The sequence below is a fragment of the Stenella coeruleoalba genome, assembly GCF_951394435.1.
Source record: "Stenella coeruleoalba genome assembly, chromosome: 12".
Lineage (NCBI taxonomy): Eukaryota > Metazoa > Chordata > Mammalia > Artiodactyla > Delphinidae > Stenella > Stenella coeruleoalba.
In genome coordinates, this window is record NC_137158.1 from 69,376,452 (window position 1) to 69,399,835 (window position 23,384).

Sequence of the window (23,384 nt, forward strand, 5' to 3'; positions counted from 1 at the left end):
CTTTCCTCCATATGCTTGCATCCGTGCTCTTCCTCTTCTTATAAGGACTCCAGTCATATTGGATTAAGGTCCCACTCTTATGACTTCATTTAACCTTAGTTACTTCTTTAAAATCTCCAAATACAATCACATTGGGGCTTAGGGCTTCAACATGTGAATTTGGCAGAAGACACAACTCAGTCCTTAACACCACCAATTCCCCACTACTCTGAAACAAAATCCCCACCTCTGAATCACACGTGGAAATAAATTCAGTGTGAAGGGACGTCAATAGCAAAGTGCACTGGAGAGTTAAACCAGTTATGTGAGTAATTTAGGAAATTCTGGGCCAATTTTACATTTGGTTTCTCTGTGTGCTACAATTATAGAAACCTGATACATTCTAGTCTTAGATATAACTGCATCAGGAAGCCCTCTACTGCAAATCAGGTCACATTAGTTAGTGCTAGAGCCCAGCCCCACTTACAGGGCATCTGATGAACAGTTAGCTGAGGCAGTTCTACCATGATGCCATTTTGCTCCAAAGGAGTCCATTGAAGTGGCTGTCCATGTCCCAGTAGTTCAACCTGAAATTAAAAACATACACACAAATGTCTCCAAGTGTATCTCTGACTCCCTCACTTTATTCGGAAGGAGTGGTTGATATCTCTTAAAAAGCAATGTGGACAGAAGATTCATTTTTTACTTTTATTTAGTGGATTACAAGCTGTTTTAAAATGAGTGTATACATCTGTCTTGCTCCCATATTACTCTTAAAAGTGTGCAGGATTTGGGGAAGAATTGTAAAGATTGAATAGTGTCAGAGTAGAGAAAATTATTCTCAAACCAATCTGCACGACTAAGGCCTGCCCAGTTCTCACACAGAATGTTTGAAGAAAGGCTCAGCTTCCTTATCCAGCCACCATTCCCCCCAAGATGTTCCAATAACCTCCACTAATCAACAATACCTAAGTGTGATCAATTATTACTGTAACTGTTCTATATTCTTCATCTTATACAAGGTGAATTTCAATAAGTAGTTTTCTATATATCTGTGGTTATTTTGAACCAGAAAACTTTGCTTATCATGTAGAGTAACATAAAAACAAAACCCGTGAACTTTCAAATAACACTATTGATGGCAGCCAAAGAGAACATAAATAAAATAAAAAGATAATGTCATGCCCAGGACACTAAGCTGTAATTAAACATCAGATCTGAACTCATCTCCTTTTCTGCCTGATTGGCCATAAGTGTTAGAAATGAAATATGGAAAAATGATGCAAGGAAAAGCATTTGGACAATTCATATCCCAGAAAATTTTCAGTTTCTTAAAAATAATCTATAAAATATATCAAAGTGAACTCGATGCCAGAGCTGATGGTTAAAACTGTGAGATTAACCTTTAATTTTCCCCCAGTTTTTTGTGAACTTGAAATGGTAGGGCCATGACATCTCATAGTTACTCAGATGTGTTCTGGGGTGGGATGTCAGGGGAAGAATCTGGACTCCAGTTTTACGAAAAGATTCATTTTGGATGCATGCAGTGAGCCTGAACAACATAGAATGACTGTGAAGAAGATATTTTAATTGATATGCATGGAGATAATATAGCCATTTTATAGGTTTGGTTTTCTGGGAAATGAAAGAAAACTTTCAAAGGTTTTTGCCAAACATTGCCATTGATGAAGTCCATTTTTAAATTACTCTTATGAGGTATAAGAGGAACACATATAAGGCTCACCCTGAAGTTAAAAGTTATGTCTTCATCAGGTTATTCTAGGCAGCAAGTTAAAGGAACAATAAAGACAAAATTCCCTCTTACCTCTGTTGCCCCCAGAGTAGCTTTGGGCTGACCAAGAAACAGCTGTCCTGATGTGGGCCATTTGAGAAACATGGCATAGACCAATTTGTTTTTAGGTTTGGACGTGTACCTGGTTAAAAGGGAATAAAAGCATAGTAATATTTCTCATTATTTATGGGTCAGGTCTAGAATTATTTTACAGAGATACTTCCATTCAGTAAATATTTACCAATGTTTTTATTAATAGAGTGAAGGAAAACTAGCCCGATGGTAGCATAAAAAGCACCAGAAGGGTTCTGATCCCAATTCCCGTGTATGTGTGTGGAGTGGGGAGAAGTTCCCCACACCACCAAGCAATTCTCGGACACTAACTGGGTGTCCTACAATTCAACTCAATTCTGACACCATCTACCCAGATATAGTGTCAGATTCTACAGGTTAAGGGTTTAGTCCTACAAGACTGCCCCCTCCCCAAATTCAGACACCAGTCACAAGTCCAGATTGTCACCTGGGCTTCTGACCCACAGGCTATAGATTGGAGCTTCCTACAACCCCCTCCTTGAGTTCAACTAATTTTCTAGAGCAGCTCACAGAATTTACAGAAACATTTTACTTCCTGTATTACAGGTCTATTATAAAAGGATATATCTCAGGAACAGCCAGATGGAAGAGATGCACAGGGCAAGGTATGTGGGAAGGGGCAGGGAGCTTCCATGCCCACTCCAGGTGCTCCACTCTCCCTGTACCTCCACCAATCCAGAAGTTCTCTAAACCTCATCCTTGGGATTTTTATGGAGGCTTCATTAGTCATTATTAATTAAATCAATGACCACTGATGATTGGTTCAACCTCCACCCTCTCACCCCTCCCTGGAGGCCATGGGTGGGACTGAAAGTTCCAACCCTCTAATAACATGGTCGGGTCTCCTGGCAACCAGCCCTCATCCTTTGGTAGTGTCCAAAATCACCTCACTGACATAACAAAAGACACCTTTATGGCTCTCATCGCTTAGGAAATTCCAAGAGTTTTAGGAGCTCTGTGCCAGAAACAGAAAAAGACCAAATATATATTTCTTATTATAAATCACAATTATCACAGCACCTGTCTTCCCCACTTCCCCAGTGCTAAAAGGAAGTTCTTGGAACCGAGATTTTTCTAGTACTACTCTTCTTCATCAGACTTTTCTCATGGAGCTGGAAACAGGTGGGGGAATGTGAGCAAAGAGCATAAGATGCAAGAATAGATGGCTTTCCACCTGATGATCAAATCTTCATACTCCTTCATTCAACAGGTATGTATCTGTCAATGCTGGGCCCAGTACCGTGCTTGGTGTTAAGGATACAATAGAAAACAAAACACACTTAGTTCTTGTTCTTGTAAAGCTTAGACTAGAGTGAGGGAGAGAGACATCAAATAATCACACAAATAATATAGAAGGGTGAATTTTTATAAGCACTATGAAAGAAGAGGAAGTTGAAAGATTGTAACAAAGGCATGTTTTTACGTTATACCATTAGCAAGAAAATGACATTTAATCTGAGACTTAAAGGATGAATGTGAGCAAAAGGGAAAAGGTGAGAAGAGTAAGGTCTAGACAAAGAAAACAGAATTCATTCATTTTTTCACTCAATTATTTGACAAATATTTATTGACATCTTAAAATGTTAATCACTGTTTCAGAGCTGGAGACATAGTATTGAACACAGTCCCTGTCCTCATGGAGCTTACATGTAGTGGAGAAAATTAGAATGAGCAAAAAAATGTATGTCAGATGATGATTAAATGTTATGGAGAAAACTGAAGCCCAGTAAGAAGAATAGAGCATGCCTGTGTGAAAATTGATAAACAGGAAGCTCAATTAAAATAGAGTCAGGAGACCAGAGAGGGGAGCTCCCATGCCCTGCAACAATAGCAGAGCCCACATGAAGTAGGAAGGCTCCTCTTATTACCTGGCAACAACTCAGCCAATGAAAAGCCATGGACTCTTCATTTACTATAGCTTTCCCAGCTTCCTTTTCCCCCCAGTAAAAGAGTTCTCCTTCCCTTGCTGTGCAGGGACTTACATGTGGCTTGCCATGTTTGCAGACCCCAAATTACAATTCCTTGCTGATCGCAAATAAACCCACTTTTGCTGGAGAAATAACTGGCAGTCTATTTTAGGTCAACACTACGTTGGCAAAAAGGGATCTAGGTGTTCTTTTAAATAAAATAGTCAAAAAAGAAAACTACAGACCAATATCACTGGTGAACATAGATGCAAATATCCTCAACAAAATACTAGCAAACACAATCCAACAGCACATTAAAAGGATCAAACACCATGATCAAGTGGGGTTTATCCCAGGAATGCAAGGATTCTTCAATATATGCAAATCAATCAATGTGATACACCATATTAACAAACTGAAGGAGAAAAAACCATATGATCATCTCAGTAGATGCAGAGAAAGCTTTGGGAAAAATTCAACAACCATTTATTATAAAGACCCTCTACAAAGTACACATAGAAGGAACTTACCTCAACATAATAAAGACCATATATGACAAACCCACAGCCAACATCATCCTCAAAGGTGAAAAACTGAAACCATTTCCACTAAGATCAGGAACAAGACAAGGTTGCCCACTCTCACCACTATTATTCAACATAGTTTTGGAAGTTTTAGCCACAGCAATCAGAGAAGAGAAAGAAAGAAAAGGCATCCAAATCGGAAAAGAAGAAGTAAAGCTGTCACTGTTTGCAGATGACATGATACTATACATAGAGAATCCTAAAGATGCTACCAGAAAACTACTAGAGCTAATCAATGAATTTGGTAAAGTAGCAGGATACAAAATTAATGCACAGAAATCTCTTGCATTCTTATACACTAATGATGAAAAATCTGAAAGTGAAATTAAGAAAACACTCCCATTTACCATTGCAAGAAAAAGAATAAAACACCTAGGAATAAACCTACCTAAGGAGACAAAAGACCTGTATGCAGAAAATTATAAGACACTGATGAAAGAAATTAAAGATGATGGACAGATATACCATGTTCTTGGATTGGAAGAATCAACACTGTGAAAATGACTATACTACCCAAAGCAATCTACAGATTCAATGCAATCCCTGTCAAACTACCACTGGCATTTTTCACAGAACTAGAATGAAAAATTTCACAATTTGTATGGAAACACAAAAGACCCCGAATAGCCAAAGCAATCTTGAGAAAGAAAAGCAGAGCTGGAGGAATCAGGCTCCCTGACTTCAGACTATACTACAAAGCTACAGTAATCAAGACAGTATGGTACTGGCACAAAAACAGAAATATAGATCAATGGAACAGGATTGAAAGCCCAGAGATAAACCCACGCACATATGGTCACCTTATCTTTGCTAAAGGAGGCAAGAATATAAAATGGAGAAAAGACAGCCTCTTCAATAAGTGGTGCTGGGAAAACTGGACAGCTACATGTAAAAGAATGAAATTAGAACACTCCCTAACACCATAAACAAAAATAAACTCAAAGGGATTAAAGACCTAAATGTAAGGCCAGACACTATCAAACTCTTAGATGAAAACGTAGGCAGAACACACTATGACATAATTCACAGCAAGATCCTTTTTGACCCACCTCCCAGAGAAATGGAAATAAAAACAAAAATAAACAAATGGGACCTAAAACTTCAAAGCTCTTGCACAGCAAAGGAAACCATAAACAAGACGAAAAGACAACCGTCAGAATGGAAGAAAATATTTGCAAATGAAACAACTGACAAAGGATTGATCTCCAGAATTTACAAGCAGCTCATGCAGCTCAATATCAAAGAAAGAAACAACCCAATCCAAAAATGGGCAGAAGACCTAAATAGACATTTCTCCAAAGAAGATATACAGATTGCCAACAAACACATGAAAGAATGCTCAACATCATTAATCATTAGAGAAATGGAAATCAAAACTACCATACGATGTCAACTCACACCAGTCAGAAAGGCCATCATCAAAAAATCTACAAACAATAAATACTGGAGAGGGTGTGGAGAAAAGGGGACCCTCATACACTGTTGGTGGGAATGTAAATGGATACAGCCACTATGGAGAACAGTATGGAGGTTCCTTAAAAAACTACAAATAGAACTAGCATACGACCCAGCAATCCCACTACTGGGCATATACCCTGAGAAAACCATAATTCAAAAAGAGTCATGTACCACAATGTTCATTGCAGCTCTGTTTACAATAGCTAGGACATGGAAGCAACCTAAGTGTCCATCGACAGATGAATGGATAAAGAAGATGTGGCATATATATACAATGGAATATTAATCAGCCATAGAAAGAAATGAAATTGAGTTATTTGTAGTGAGGTGGACGGAACTAGAGACTGTCATACAGAGTGAAGTAAGTCAGAAAGAGGAAAACAAATACCGTATGCTAACACATATATATGGAATCTAAAAAAAAAAAAGGTCATGAAGAACCTAGGGGCAAGACGGGAATAAAGACGCAGATCTACTAGAGAATGGATTTGAGGACACAGGGAGGGGGAAGGGTCAGCTGTGACAAAGTGAGAGAGTGGCATGGACATATATACACTACCAAATGTAAAATCCATAGCTACTGGGAAGCAGCCGCATAGCACAGGGAGATCAGCTCGGTGCTTTGTGACCACCTAGAGGGGTGGGATAGGGAGGGTGAGAGGGAGGGAGATGCAAGAGGGAAGAGATATGGGGATATATGTATATGTATAACTGATTCACTTTGTTATAAAGCAGAAACTAACACACCATTGTAAAGCAATTATACCCCAATAAAGATGTTAAAAAAGAAAAAAGAAGATCACAGGATTGTTAGGGGATTCTTTGGGTCCTCTGTGTTTATACTAACCTCAAATTAAATATCTGTACATTCTGTCACATTAATTTAAATCTTCACTAAACTTACTTTCTTAAAAGGAATAGACAACTTGTTCTCAAGGTAAATCAGTGATGAAGAAAACAGAAAAAATCATAGACCTTCTGATTCTCTAGACTGATTCCTTACTGATTTGGAGACAAACTTCAAATTTTAAAAAATTATTTTGAGCCATGTTAGAAATCATAATCACTCTCACATTTGGTAATCTGAAGCAGTTTTAATTTCTTAAACCAATGGCATTGCTGGAAATTACCTGACCCCTAAATTTTAAAATGTGTTCATTTATTCAAAAATTATCTATTTGTGACTACAATATACCTGGAACTCTTTTAAGTTCTGGGTGTACAGCAATAAAGAAGAAAGTCTACATGCAAAAAAATAAAAAATAAATAGAATAGTCAAGGAAGACCTCTTTGAGGAGGTGGCGTTGAGGAGACCTGAAGGATGTGAGGGAGAACCACGTGAGCAGAGGAAGAGAACAGCAAGCACAGAGTCCCAATGCAGCAGTATGCTTGGCCTGTTGATAGAACAGCAAGGAGGGCAGAGTGACTGAAGGAGAGTAAGTGAAGGATAGCATGATAGCCAATGAGATCACAGAGACAAGGTGCTCGTTTTTATAGGACCTTATAAGCCTTTGTAAGTCTTGAATTTTTCTCTAAGACTGGAAGCCGCTGGAAGAATTTGAGCATGGGAGTGTCGTAACCTGACTTATTATTTAAAAGGTTTTGTAGCAGATAGATTAAAGGAGCACAGATGGAAATAGATCAGACAAGAAGCTACTGAAATAATCCATGGGGGAAACGATGGAGACTAACAGGAAGAGGGTTGCCACAGAGAGGATGAGAAGTGGTCAGATTCCAGATATATTTCAAAGATATGATGAATTTACTGATGGATTGGCTGTGGGATGTAAAAGAAAGGGAAGTTAAGGACTCCAAGGTTTTGGGCCTGACAAGCACCTAAAAGCATGAAGCTGCCATTAACTGAGATGGGGGAGACTGTGGGTGGAACTAATTTAGAGCAAAATTTTAAGGACCTAAGTTTTGGACACAACAGGTTTAAGATGCTTTATTTTTAAGTGGAGACACTGACTAGGAAGTTGAATATATGAGTCTGGAGTTTAAAAAAGATGATTGCACTGCAGAGGTCATCAGTATGGCATTTAAAGCCCTGAAAATAGATGAGATCACCTGGGGAATTAAGATAAAGAATAGAAGTCCAAGGGCTGAGCCTCAGGGCACTTCAAGGTTTAGTGGTCGGGGACTTGAGGTGGAACCAGCAAAGGAGACTAAGAAGGAATGGCCAACAGGCACAGTGAAGACAGAGACAGCCATCACCTGGGGCAAATGCTGACAGTAAGCTCAGATGATAGGGACCGCGACTGACCCAGTGAGGGAGAGGTTCCTGTGGACCTGGATAACAGTGATTTTATAGAGTGTGGGGTGGAAGTCTGACCAGAGTGAGTTTAAGAGGGAAACTGGAGGGCTTCCCTGGTGGTGCAGTGGTTGGGAGCCCTCCTGCCAATGCAGGGGACAAGGGTTCAAGCCCTGGTCCAGGAAGATCCCACGTGCAGTGGAGCAACTAAGTCTGTGCGCCACAACTACTGAGCCTGCACTCTAGAGCCTGTGCGCCACAACTACTGAAGCCCGCGTGCCTAGAGCCTGTGCTCCGCAGCAGGAGAAGCACCGCAATGAGAAGCCTGTGCACTGCAGCGAAGAGTAGCCCCCACTCACCGCAACTAGAGAAATCCGCGTGCAGCAACGAAGACCCAACACAGCCAAAAATATACATAAATAAATAAGTTTTTTTAAAAAAAGAGGAAAACTGGAGCAAGAAACTGGAGATAGCAAGTAAAAAACATTCTTTCAAGATGTTCTACTATAAAGGAAAGTAGAGAAATGGGAAAGTAGCTGGAGATCTAAGTAGGATGGAAAGAGTTCAAGATGAAAAAAACCAAAACAGGTTTTTATGCTGATAGGAAAGGATCTAACAAAGAGGGGAAATTGAAGATGAGGAGCAAACGGGGAGAATTGCTAGAACAATATCCTTGAGTGGATAATCTGGGATGGGATCCAGGATACACGGGTTTGCTTTAAAGCCAAAAGTGAGAGCATTTGACATTGTGTGTGTGTGTGTGTGTGTGTGTGTGTGTGTGTGTGTGTGTGTGTGTGTGTGTTTCTAGTCACATTTAGCTACACAGGGGTAGATATGGAATAAGTAGAGCTGAGTTTAATCAAAGCTGAGTTTTAATGAGTACGACAGAGGGAGAGAGAGTTAAGGAGTTGAGGGTGGATGCACTGGAGTGATGCATAGAACCTGACCTGGATAAGGAAAAAGAAAAGACATGAGAGGGTTGAGGCAGGAGGAAGAGAAAAAGTGACAGAATTAAAGGCGGCAGATCCCTTTGGAAGCTGAAGTGAGCTAAAATATAAGAGGTGGGAGTTAGACAATGGAATGCTTCAGACTGAGAGCATAGAAGGAGTACAATTATTGGAAATACAAGGTCTAAGGTACGACCAACAGAAGGGGAAAGGATCCCTAGAAGGGAGGAGGTACCGGAACTGAGGGGCCAGCAGATTAGAAGAGCTGTGAATATTGACATTAAAATCACTAAGAATTATGTGAAGCGTAGTTCTGGGGACAGTAACAGTGAGCCAGGGCTAAAGTGTCAAAGGATTTCAAGGATCGCCCTGGGAGTCTAGATAGTTATCTAAAGATGCAGCAAGGAGGGAAGCACACGTGCTGAACCTGCGGGGAGAGAGCTCCTCTGGTAAGGCAGGGATGGCAAGCCACTGGGCTCGGTGCAGCGGAGCCAGGCTACGGCTTTATAGGTCTTGCTAATAAGTAGTTTGGCTTTTATCTTATTGAAAGAAAATGTAATGGAATAATGGTTAACCATTGTCAAATCCCAGATCCGACACCCTCATAGTCAAATACAAACACAGAAGCAAATTCTAAAACCCAATTTAAACTAGCCTCTGTAAAATGAAAGATTGGTTCTGAGTTCTTATTGTGGCTTCTCCCAGACCCGGCATTCTAAAATTCTATAGTCAGTTGCTTCTGTGTAGACTGCCTTACTTTATTTTCTTCAATGAACTGACAATTTATTTTAAGTCATAAGTTCAAGGAAGATTATTTAGTCTAATCTTTTGATATATACTTGATCAGGCTGTACTCACTTTGGTGGCAACATAAGGTGAATTTTTAGAGCTTCACTAATGCTACTCTTATTTATATATGTTAAGACCGCACATCAGAAACCACCGTATTTGCAGAGTCTGACCCATTGGCCCATAGAACTTTCCAAAGCTCAGACAGAACCTGTGGCAAGGCTTTTACAGGAGATACTAGTTAAAAGAAAAGTTAGCCAGTTAAGATAATTTTAAAGAAACTTCAGGTTTAGATTTATTAGAGTAATAGGAACAAGGTACAAGATTTTTAATCAATTTAAATAATGCTGTTATTTTTGCAGATTTTTAATATTTTTTCTGCCCTTCCGCACCTCCTGCTAATTTGGTGCGATGTAACACCTGCAAAAGTTAGAATTTACCTGACTAAACCTGAAGTCTCTTTTGGATTAACCACTCAGCATTTTTTTTTTTTTCATTTTTCTGAATGGCCTACAATTTTTGTAAGAGCTGAATATTTTTCCCTGAAATCTGTCCACTGTTTGGAGGAATCTAGAGATGATTTCAGCTCAATTTGATAAATAATGTGTTTTAAAATATTCTAATTTCTTGTAGAGTAAGTAAAGAAAGTGTTTTGTGTAGGTGGGCATTCATCCCATTTCCTTTTTTAGTTTACTTTTCTCTTCACCTCTGAGAAATGTTAAATGCCTTCCTCTATCTAATAGTACTTACCATACCTCTGGGGTGACAGTGTCATTCTGGGATCTCCAAGCATGGGTGTCATAGATGGCTTCTCCATTGACTTTTAGCCAGGTCCCCATTTGCCTTAATCGCTCCTCAAAAATTGCAGAAATGGTGCCATCTTTTGTGGGCCCAATATTCATCAAAAGATTTCCTCCACATGAAACTGTTTCTACAAGTTGCTAAAAAATTAAGAATAAATATAGTTCTTAGAGAAAGAAAACAATTCCATCCTGAATGTGTTAACATGTGGTATTTATGGACTTAGACATATATATATAGCCACTATCTAGGAGAATACACACAGAAAAAAGAGTAATGTCCTGTGTTATAGACCGCTGAGCTATACAATTTAGAAAAAATAATTCTCATACACCTACACTATTACAAGTGCTACCATAATGGTCACCAGACATTTTACTGTACCTTCACCAATTCTTCAATTGTAAGATAGTCAGAGATTCCAGCATTCCTCCTATAGCCCCAGGAAAACTGGTCTATTGTCATGCAGTTTTCCCATTTATGTGGCAAAAGATGTCCTGGGTTATAACGATCACTGCAGGTATAGTAGCCACCGTGCTTACAGATGCTACCAGCTCCCCAACGGTCATTGGTGACCACTGTGTCCCGAACTGGGCTGAAATGAAAAGGATGATTTTTTTTTTTTAAACAAAAAGTAAAAAATTTTTACACAAAAGCAGTGTCACTGAAAAGAGGTCTGACTGAAATTCACTCCTGGAAAATAACCGTAGTGGAATATAATACAAAGCCCACAGTTTTGAAGTCAAATAGACCTGGGGAGATTGTAGTCCTGGCCTGTCACTTTCTAAGTTCGCTGTCCCACAGCAAGTTACCTAACTCTTCTGAATAATCAATTTCCTCATCTATTATTAGAACAGAACTAATTTATGTAAAACACATAGCCCAGTGCCCAGCACACATAGCACTTATAAGAGTATTTTACTATTATTTGAAGGTTCTCCTCCCTGCCTCCATATTGTGAATGGTAGCTAAAATTGAACTTACAGTCAAGACATTCTTCTCACCTATGACTGAATAATCTCCTACATATATTCTAGCCTTTCTTTCTCTTACAATTGTGCCTAATATTGAAAAACCTCAGGAAAGTTGACCGTTATCATGGAATTCACTGTAGCATGAAATACCCCCGCTACATTATTCATCATAGCAGTTGGTACCTCCTGCACTTCTCCACTTAGAGGGGATCGTTTGGTTCACAAATTGAAGTGGAGGGTTCCCCATATTTCCTTTTGGAAGGAGTACCTAGAGAAACTGCAGTTACATATCAAGAGCTCTCCAGAGTATTTGTATGTGTGCCCTTTGTGGGCCCAGAGAACACAAGCAGGACACTCCCTGACCTCCTAGCATGATACCAAGTACTTTCTAGTTACAAATATAACTTTGCTCCATATAGTGTAAGCCTTATCAAGGAGCTCAGTCAGAACTTCCTGTTCTAATGGGGTAGCTTGGAACATGCTAGAAAGCAAGAGGAGAGAACAGGAAGAGGTGAAATGCTGACGATGAGGGAAAAGAGGAGACAAACAAGGGTGACACTGTCTGAGCAGCAAAGATTATCAAATGTATGAGGATGAAAAGAAGCAACTAGAGGAATTGAAAAGCACATCATCAGAAACAGTGATGAATAAATAGAGTTGTCCCAGAATAGAAGATGAAAATGAGGACCCACAAAATTAATGTCTTCAAAGTTCTTGATCCTGTGACGTTTAGTCTGATTTCAAAATCAGACTATTGAGTTGTATTTGACTCCTGATTTGTAACTCTTGATTATTCTGAGTAAATATTGATATATCTAATGAGCATTATTTACAATGATTTCCTCCCCCATGTCACAAATGAGCCTGAAAGGACATATTTCAAGAAGCAAGGGAATTAAAATTTTATACATGTAGTAGGAATGTTTAAGGTCACAACAGCAATCTAATAACACACACACCTCTCATTGTACAACCATGCTAGGAAGACTGTGCTGTTCCAGTACGTATCTGGGGCCCCTCCATCACCATCTGACCACAGGACCTCAGGCTGATACTGGTTCACTAACTCGTAGAGCTCGGGCAGCATCTTAGACAGTGGATATTGTTGTTTCTGGAATGAGCTGGATTCATCCTCAAGGAAGAGCGGATGAAACCATTCAAAAAGGGAATAGTACAGTCCAAAGCGCAGGTCAGTCCTGGTCCTAACAGCTACTGCAAGTTCCTTGACAATGTCCTTCTTCGGCCCCTCATCTACAGCATTCCAGTTCCACGAACGCTCTGAGCCCCACAAGGTGAAGCCTGAAACATTATATTAAAAAGCTTGTAAGCATATCAATTGTTTTAGTAAATTTCCACATATACAAACACCAAAACAAATTACATAGGGGGAATTCCCTGGCGGTCCAGTGCTTAGGACTCTGAGCTTTCACTGCCAAGGGCATGGGTTCGATCCCTGGTTGGGGAACTAAGATACCACGAGCTGCGCAGTGCAGCCAAAAAAAACAAAAAGAAAGCTTTCAAATCACATAGGCAGTACACGTAATACATAAATCACTGTTTCCACAAACAACTGCTTTATGGCAGTTTTTTTCCATAGTATACATTTTGCTTTCATACAAGAAACAAATGAGAATTTAAACAAAGTAGAACCAAGATTTTTAAAAGCAACTCTCAGGGTTCCCCATAAAGTCTGTATAGTCTGATCTATCTCCTGTATTCTCCCTCTTAGACTATAAGCTCCTTGAGGGACAGCATCATGTCTGCAGTGTCCCCTGCTATATCCTCAGCCAATGGCTAGCACAGGGTCTAGCACAAAATCAGCAATCAACATTAGCGATCACAGCTAAGACAGGAACACCTTCCGTATCTACCATGCTAAACAATGACTGTTACTGCTTACAGTGAAGATCCTGAGATGCACTCCTGCAAGATTCTTATTTGTCTTCTAAACCAAAAATTAAAGTATATTCCCTGGTTTTAGGATTATTTATTTTGTTATAGTATGATTCTTAGAACACTGGTGTCCATGTATAGTAGTAAGTGTCCTTTACCCTCATTATTCATTTTATCAAGGTGGGGGTGGGGTACTAGTCCCCAGTAGTTCTGTACTTTGCAATGTACCCACCACTTGTAATCTCATCCTACTCTAAAATCATAAGCTTGGATGTCGTGCTTTAAATTACCTAAAAGTGAATTACCTACCAACTAAATAGGTAAGAAGAATGTCTGCCTTTACATAAGCACTTTGAAATAATTCATATTTTAAAAGGAATTTGCATTTAGATTGCTGGTTGTTCTATATAAAAACCATAGAAGCCCTATATAAACTGAAATACTTAAGAAATAATTTAAAAAGCCTCAAAATGTTTAGTTGGCACCTAGGAACATAAATACATTGTTGCTGTCCCACTAAAATCTAAAAGAATCTTTGAGAACAGACATAAGTAAGGTGCTTTGGTGCAACACTTTACTCTTGTAAATTAGGACAAGACTAAGATGGACACACTCTGGATTCATTTTGAAGAAACTTTTAAAAGAGCTCACACTGGTTCTAAAGATGTTTGTGGTAAACTTCGAAGCATTGCTGATGATATTTAAAGTCTTATTCAAAATGTTTCAACTTGACAGACCCTAACGTCTGGCGGTGCTAAAACCACATGGGTATTCGGTTCAGTAGCACCACCAGAAGCTCACACAGTGGTCTTCCCGCCTAGCCAGGCTCAGCAGGGTCTCTCCCATAATCATGAAAACGTCCAACAATATGAGTCCTAGAGAGTTGATAAATGTGGGCTACATCATCTGTCCTCACAATGTGATTAAGATTGTTTTGTTTTGTTTTTAAATAAGCTCACTATGTAATACCTTGTGCCATGCAGCTTGGAGAAATTCCTAGGCATCAGGAAATCAACATGTTCACAAGCAAATACGCTTTATAAATACCCATCTCAGCCTGAGAAACATCTATAGGAGAAAATCATTAAGCCACTAGAATGTGGCCAATGGGAAAAATATTCTAAGATAATTCCTTATTTTGGGTTTTGGTTCTTCCCTTCTAATCCCCTACCCACCCCTGGGGAAAATAATGAGGGAAAATTTTTTATTCCAAGGCAAAGATGGTTATGCAAACAAATTGTCTAATTATTAACATGCTGTTGGAACAATAATAATTTGCTGATGCTTCCTTGATCTTATAGATACTGGAATGGTAATGGGTGGAATCTATCCTATTAGTGGAAGATTACTATGATGGTAATTTTATGTGTCAACGTGATTGGGCCACTGGGTGCCCAGATATTTGGTTAAACATCATTCGGGATATGTTCCTGGGTGTTTCTAGATGAAATTAACATTTGAATAGGTAGACTGAGTAAAGCAGATTGCCCTCCCCCAGTGGGTGGGCCTCATCTAATCCACTGAAGGCCTGCCTAAACAGAATAAGAGGCTGATTAAGAAAGAATTCTTTTCTCTGCATGTCTTTGAGCTGAGACATCAGTCTTCTCCTGCCTTTGCACTCATACTTGGACAGGAACCTAAATCATCCACTCTCCTGGTTCTCAGGCCTTTGGACTCAGACTGGAACAATACAACTGGCTCTCTTGGGTCTAGACTTCTCAGCCTCCATAGTTGCGTGAGTCAATTTCTTATGATAAACCTTTCTATATATTATACTGCTTATTAGTTCTGTTTCTCTGAAGAACCCTAATACAACCACTGTGTTTCCTTTACATATTCCTCCACCATCTCTGATATTTCTGGGCACCACTACAGCTCCATAATCCTGTTCCTTCCAGGTGACCTGCGTCATTTTCATCACTAGCAAACTGTCCTCAATTGGGCCATATAAGAGTTGGCCAAAAGCACAACCTTGTGTGTCCGTCATGATGCAAAACTACAGCAAAATAATCCCCTGGGTGCCTTCCCAGAATGCATTACAAAGGTGGAAAGAAAGGAAGAATGCAATTCCAAGTGTAAACTTTGACCTGCAACCCACTTCCCATTTCAAATAGCTTCAAATCAAATCTTGGATTACTTGGAAATTGTTAAATATGCATATAAAAAAATGTGATCAGTTTCCATTTTTTCTCTGTCATGTGGAGGGTATGATCTTTCTGCATACATAATGCTTCTTAACTGGGTGGAACACATGGTCTCTTACGCTGCAAGCACTTATGATTGCTCCTAAGAGAAAACTCTGATTTCATGTGGATGACCTTGCTTTAGTTTCTTGGTCCAAAAGAACTACTTTACATTTCATAACCACTGTGAGTTTTTGCAAATGTTGTACTTACCTTCATGATGTTTGGAAGTTAAGACAACATATTTGGCACCAGAAGCCTGTAAAATATCTGCCCACTGGTTTGCATCAAAAAATTTTGCTGTAAACAGTGGTCCAAAATCTGCGTATGTGAAATCAGGAGGGTAATTATTTTTCATAAAGTCCACATAACTCGGTAACTTTTCCTTTTGCCAATACCACCTAAGGGGATGAAGGAAACAGCATATAAGCAGCATTCACATAAACATCTGAGATATAGTTATCCCTCAGTATCCATCGGGGATTAGTCCCAGGAGCCTCAGCAGATACCCAAATCTGTGGGTGCTCAAGTCCCTTATATAAAATGGCATAGTATTGGGTTGGCCAAAAGTTCATTTGTTTTCTTCTGTAAGATGGCTCTAGTACCACTTGTCTTTAACTTCATTCAAAACAATTAGATTGTATTGTGACAGCTGTCATATCAGCGTGCATTTAAAAAAAAACTTATCAAAATTGGTGAATTTTTGTGTAGACATTTTAATATTAAAGATGGAAGAAAAAAGAAACATGTTTGGTATATTATGTTTTATTATTTCAAGAAAGGTAAAAAAACGACTGAAACACAAAAAAAGATGTGTGCAGTGTATGGAGAAGGTGCTGTGAGTGATTGAATGTATCAAAAGTGGTTTTCGAAGTTTCATGCTGGAGATTTCTCACTGGACGATGATCCACTCTCAGGTAGACCAGTTGAAGTTGATAGTGATCAAATCGAGACATTAATTGAGATCAATCAACATTATACCACGCGGGAGATAGCTGACATACTCAAAATATCCAAATCAAGCATTGAAAATCATTTGCACTTGGTTATGTTCATCACTTTGATGTTTGGGTACCACATAAGTTAAGCGAAAAAAACCTTCTTGACCATATTTCCGCATGCAATTCTCTACTTAAACATTAAGAAAATGTTCCGTTTTTAAAACAAATTGTGATGGGCAATGAAAAGTGGATACTGTACAATGATGTGGAATGGAAGAGATCGTGGGGCAAGCGAATTGAACCACCACCAACCACACCACAGGCCAGTCTTCATCTGAAGAAGGTGATGTTGTATATATGGTGGGATTGGAAGGGAGTCCTCTATTATGAGCTCCTTCCAGAACACCAAACGATTAATTCTAACAAGTACTGCTCCCAATTAGACCAACTGAAAGCAGCACTCTACGAAAAGCGTCTGGAATTAGTCAACAGAAAACGCATAATCTTCCATCAGGATAACTCAAGACTACACGTTTCTTTAATGACAAGGCAAAAACTGTTACGGCTTGGCTGGGAAGTTCTGATTCATCCGCCATATTCACCAGACATTGCACCTTCAGATTTCCATTTATTTCAGTCTTTACAAAATTCTCTTAATGGAAAAAATTTCGATTCCCTGGAAGACTGTAAAAGGCACCTGGAACAGTTCTTTGCTCAAAAAGATAAAAAGTTTGGGGAAGATGGAATTATGAAGTTGCCTGAAAAATGGCAGAAGGTAGTGGAACAAAACAGTGAATATGTTGTTCAATAAAGTTCTTGGTAAAAATGAAAAATGTGTCTTTTATTTTTACTTAAAAACTGAAGGAACTTTTTGGCCAGCCCAGTCAGCCAATACAGTCAGCCCTCCATATCCACAGTTTCGGCATCTGTGGATTAAAGCAACCGTGGATGAAAATTTCCATCTGAGGTTGGTTGAATCCAGAGATGTGAAATCCTCGAATATAGAGGGCCAAGTGTATATTTATTGAAAAAAATCCACATAAAAGTGGACCAAACCTGTGTCGTTCAAGGGTCACCTGTAACTGCCCAGCTCCCTTTACTAAATCCCCCTTACTCACATATTACCAAGATTCTCTTCCTCACTTCCCCATTTAGTTTGACTTCACCTTAAAGAAAGCTTATGTAAACTTCCATAGTCTTCCATCTATCCCTCTGTGAACTCCACTCAGCTCATCAACCTGAACATTCTAGGCAACACAGCCACCCATTTGCTCTTAATTCTTCACTTTTAAATTGCAACATGTAGTATCTTTACATAGTTAGTCCTTTGTAACATAAGTGATGAAGGCTTCAAAAGAAGACAAAGCACATAAAGCGTAACACAAATGTATTATATTCACTAGCAGAGAACAAGTGGGGGAGGAGATGACAGTAAAGTTAAGAAGATGCTGTTATTTTACTATATTGACTCAGCCTTCAAGGAGTCACTGGTTATATGCATGGTTTCTGAGTCACTGGTTATATGCATGGTTTCTGAGCAATGGGGCCTAAACTGCCTAAGCAAAGCTTCAGGAGGAAAACAACATCGAAAACATAATTTTTAGATAAATATGGCAGTAATATTATGCTCATGAAATAGATGCAGGCCCCATCTCTGACCCATCTTCTACTCTTCCTTCCACCACTCCTTTCATAAGAGTGTTTCTAAGGGATGAGTAAATCCATAATCAGCATTACGTCCCCAAAGATGATCAGGAGGTTCATCCCACTGAGAAGCCTTCACTGAAGGACATAATATGTCACAGGCACTATTCTTTACCTGCCCAAGAGTCAGATACATACTTTCCCAGTTTCCATCACACCTACCACATGGAAACCTGACCCAAGCTGGCCAATGGAACTTGAGGGGAAGCCAACTTGGGAGATTCTGGGAATGGTTTCCTCTCTAATAGAAAGAGATACAACTTGCCTTCGGACAAGGTTGTATGAAGTGATGCCTGTCCACCATCATGTGACCATGACAGGACAAGTCAACAGGCTGAGGATGACAGAAAGCTTAGGTCTTTGATTTCATCAATGAGCCAACTACCTCTAAATTTCTCATTATGTAGAGTAACAAACCCCTATTGTTAAACCTTTTATTTGGGTTTTCTATACCTTGAAGTGAAAGTATCCTAATTGATACATGATGCATTTTTACATTTTAAATCGAACTACAAAAGAGAAACTGGGACAGTCAGAAAGTTAAAAGATAAGAGATTTCTATTTTTTCCTAACACATCTAATTTGAACTTGCATTCTCTATTATAGTCTAGAGTCACTTCTCAAATTTCATACTAATAGAGATGAGAAGAGGCACCTACAGTAAACAGCCCATAATTTATATTTGGTTTCGAACTGCCATTAAGGACAGTCAGATATACCCATCTCTACTGTTGATGGCTCCAGGACAAATTGGGGTGGGGAGCAGAGATTTAGAGGGGACACAAAGGGAAACTATAGATAATTAAAGAATCTTCCACAGGGTTATTGCACTTCCAGACCATCAAAAATATACTCTGTTTTGTATGAGAATTACCTTTATTGTCCTAGGTCAAAACAAACAACTTTGTGTTCATTTGTAGAAAATAAAAAGTTAACCATTACAAAGAATAAGATGACTCAAAACTAGCTGTTTTGCACAGAGCACTAGTTTCAGTTAACAATCAAATCCTCTCCCAGCACCAAATGTATATTTACCTAATCTTCCCAGTTGAACAAAATGGCAAATTAAAGTATAATTTATTATATCTTAAGAGGAAAAAATCTGTTAATTCATGTACCTTGCTAATCTGAAACATTTCAAAACTAAACTCAAAATGCCTCACAGCACAAAACTTGCAAAGAAAGATTTATAACATCCTGAAGCAAATATATTTGGTAATACAAGTTATGGGAAGAAAGAGTCCCTTGGTTTTGAAGTTGATTCCAAAAGAGTATATGAATAGTACTCCATAGTTTATACAGTTCTTTTACATCAACTGGCCTAACTGAATAAGAAGAGTTACTGGTTGCAGAAAGTCTCTTTATAGAAAGTGGTACAATGTTTATAGTATAACGTTAATACAATATATAGTTTATACTCTGTATTGTATCTGCCAACTAGAAATTGTCACTTGCCATCTGGTTCTATAAGAATGAAGTCGCTAGCCACTGAAGTCACTGACCTTCATCACACCCTGGGAGGAGTTCAAGGTGGAGATGAGGAATGAGGCACTCTGTGCTCTGGGAGAAACTGGCAGAACAGCCCTTCAGATAATTAGATATTTTCAGGAGATTTTATGAGCCCAAATTCTTGCATCTTCTCATATCTAGAAAAGCACTAAAATCATAAGGGAGAATCTTCTCCTTGTGACTAGCAGCACCCTTTTCGTGACTAGCGGTAACCTTCTCGTGACTAGCAGCACCCTTCTCGTGACTAGCGGTAACCTTCTGCCAAAATGTGTGCTTGATTGCACGTATCCGCCTTCGCCAGAGTCACATATATACTGATCTCTCCCCCCAACCTCTTCAGAGCAGCTCCTCAGAGCTCTCTGAGAGGCTGTCTCCCAAGCTTCAGTCCTCATTTTGCCCCAAATAAAACTTAATTCACAACTCTCACATAGGGTATTTTTTTTCAGTTGACGTATCTAAAATATATTGTATATATTAAATTTGTTGTACACTATATAGTATAAAGCAGGTTTAAATACTCATTGTTTATTTTCTTATTTCACTAGGAATATATTATATATGTATACTATATATATATACCATTTCTATCTTGAAGAACTTAAAATACCTCAGGTATTTAATCAGGAAAGTATGTGAGACACTGCAAAGTTGTAAGGGATTACATGCACATTTTTACATAGATCTCAAGGTAAAAGCTACAGAGCAATTTTTTGTGCAGCACTTTCCACATAGCAGTCTATTAATAATTGGGGTTTTTTAGGGTAAACATTCTAGAACTTTTTGTTTCTTGAGCCACACGTGGTAACATTTTAACATTAAAGAGCCAGTGAATGCCCAAAGGAACAGAAGTCTCACATACCCATGAATTTATGTTTAAATCATACTTCATGGCAGAACAACTAAAAATTGACAGGTAGCAGCAGAACAGCGACGGGACAAGGTGTCTGATTCTCTAAGGACAAGGACGGCAGTTTAGGCTCACGCTTCACATTATGACCCCACACAGTCGATTACTTTCCTGCTGTCTCAGTCATTCGGTGGCTACAGAGTGATAACTACAACTTGATAAGTGCAGCTATCAAGAAGCTGAGAAGCCAGTCACATCAGTTGTGTGACAACTCTTGCAGTCACACGGAAGAAAAATTCGGTGTTCACCCAGCACGAACCACTTACACAGTAAATTATTCATTTAACACCCGGAAATGCTAAACACCGCTAAAACAGCGGGAGGTGAAACTGACTAGGGGGCAAAACAAACCGGCATAGGCTGGGATCTGGGTCATGGCTGGAGGCCAGTGGGGTGCAAAGCGGGGTCAGAGGAGACGGAGGGAGGTGCACTCACCAGAACCATTCGCTCCCGAAACTGGGCACGGAGAACACGCCCCAGTGGATGAAGATGCCGAACTTGGCCTGGTCGAACCAGGCGGGCAGCTGGCGTGCATCCAGGGACTCCCAGGTGGGGTCGAAGCGCGCGGCGCCGCCAACTGGACCCGGCGGCGGCAGCAGCAGCAGCAGCGAGAGTACGAGCCCAGGCAGCTTCGGGGACCTCATGGCCCCGCGCCCGCCGTCCTGCCCGCACGCGCGCGGCCTCCTGATCCCTCGTCCTTCCGGGTCCCTGGCTGAGTAAGAGCCGCCAAGGTCACCTGACCAAGCTGTCCTAGGAGAAAGGCACCCTCCTCTCTGGGATGGGAGTGGCCGCGGTCCCGGCGCCGGAACAGAACGACCACAGGAGGCCTGCATCGCTCACTTGCAAAACTAAGGACGCCAGTATTACCCCAAAGCCAGCCCTGAGGCTGCTCAGCTAAGCCTCCTAGTCAATCCGCTTGGGAGAGAAAAAACGAGTCTGGTTCAGGGACCTGTGGGAGCACCTCTCCCCTCAACCTCCAGCTCCTTCTAGAAACCGCCAGAGGAGACGCTAGAGACCAGCCTGGGTGGAACCGTGGACCTGGATCCCAAGGCGGGAACCTCAGCCGGGTCGTCCAACCCCTCCCTGGCCGGTGGCACCGAAAAACCCAGATCCTTCTCAGCCTCTGCATTTTACACCCCGCTCCCACTCCCCAGAGTCCTGGGTGTGTTTAGAACTGTGGCTGTCAACCTTGAGTCTGTATCAGGTGAAATTCCAGGAGTTTGCAATGCAGGTTGGAGCCCCAGAATTTGCATGTCTAACCAAGTTCAAGGTGATGCTGATTTTGCTGGTCTGAACATCAAACTTTGAAAACCACTGCAGTAGAAAACAAAGTGATCTAAGACAGGTGAAACCAGTGAAACGAATGTTTAATAAATCTGCTGGTGGGACTTCCCTGATGGCGCAGTGGTTAAGAATCTGCCTGCCAACAAGCCCTAGTCTGGGAAGATCCCACATGCCGGGGAGCAACTAAGCCTGTCCGCCGCAACTACTGAGCCCGCATGCCACAACTACTGAGCCCACGCACCTAGAGCCCATGCTCCGCAGCGAGAAGCCACCGCAATGAAAAGCCACAATGAAGAGTAGCCCCTGCTCGCTGCAATTAGACAAAGCCCGCACGCAGCAACAAAGACCCAACGCAGCCATAAATAAATAAATAAATGTTCCTTTAAAAAAAAATCTGCTGGCTTGGGAAAGAAGGCAGAAACTTGGAATGATTAATCAAGGTGAAACTGCACAGCTCAGATGGGCTTCAAAACCAGCCAAAGCTCAGATCGGGACTTGAACCCACTGTCTTTTAATTGAAATCGCACAGTAGGTTTCAGGACTTTCTGAATCTCGGATTCTTTATGTCTCTGTGCAGAAGGAATTCAGCGAGAGGCAAAGTGATAGGTAAGAAGTTGTTTTATTTAGAGAGATACACGTTCCATAGACAGAATGCGGCCCATTTTAAAAGGCGAGAGTGGCCCTGGGAGAAACACACTCCACAGGCAAAGTGTGGGCCATCTCAGAAGGTGAGAGGCCCTGGAATATGGGGTGGTTAGTTTTTATTGGCTGGGTAATTTCATAGGCTAATGAGTGGGAGGATTATTCCAACTATTTGGGGGGAGGGGCGGGGATTTCCAGGAACTTGGCCACCGTCCACTTTTTGGCCTTTTATGGTCAGCCTCGGAACTGTCATGGTGCCTGTGGGTGTGTCATTTAGTATATGATAATCTATTACAATGAGTGTATAATGAGGTTCAAGGTCCACTGGAAATCGAATCTTCCGCCATCTTGGGCCCAACTGCGTCTAACCAGTTTTTGTCATATCCTCAAGGGCTATGTCATTTCTTTTAAAGGTTGTGCCCTGCCGCCTTCCCTCCTGTTTCAAAGGGAGGTCATCAAAAGCTCATTGTCTTCTCCTCTTAAATGCTTTCAGAGTAGAGCCAGAATCCCCACCCCATCTGCTCCCATAGAAAACTGCCTCTCATTTTACCATAGGCCAGTTCAAATGTCAGTGCCTCTGTGAAGCTTTCTGTCACCACCTTCCCTCCCAGACGTTTTACTCCCTCCTGTGTGTTCCCATTAATATCTCATTCCAATCACTAATATAGCAGTCCATGGATTATCTTGTAGCTAGGATACAGATCTCATTTCCCATGAGGCTGTGTGTGAGCATCCCAAGGACAGGA

At 40.4% G+C, this 23,384-nt stretch overlaps 2 protein-coding genes across 2 annotated transcripts in view; one reads left to right on the plus strand and one right to left on the minus strand.

The window, feature by feature from the left end:
• PEX3 (peroxisomal biogenesis factor 3) overlaps positions 1-3,943 on the plus strand; it is a 44,870-nt gene extending 40,927 nt beyond the window's left edge. The window contains exons 14-15 of the transcript XR_013830709.1: positions 2,411-2,469; positions 2,906-3,943. The gene's annotated coding sequence lies outside the window, so the exon portion shown is untranslated. The remainder of the gene's footprint in view (positions 1-2,410; positions 2,470-2,905) is intronic.
• FUCA2 (alpha-L-fucosidase 2) lies at positions 85-21,687 on the minus strand. The gene is made up of 7 exons (XM_079938735.1): positions 21,148-21,687; positions 15,865-16,052; positions 12,535-12,874; positions 10,986-11,196; positions 10,551-10,741; positions 1,805-1,913; positions 85-566 (listed from the first exon to the last, which is right to left on the minus strand). The coding sequence occupies exons 1-7, from the start codon at positions 21,543-21,545 to the stop codon at positions 426-428; spliced, it is 1,578 nt and encodes a 525-aa protein (XP_079794861.1). The 5' UTR covers positions 21,546-21,687; the 3' UTR covers positions 85-425.
• Positions 21,688-23,384: the final 1,697 nt, after the last annotated feature.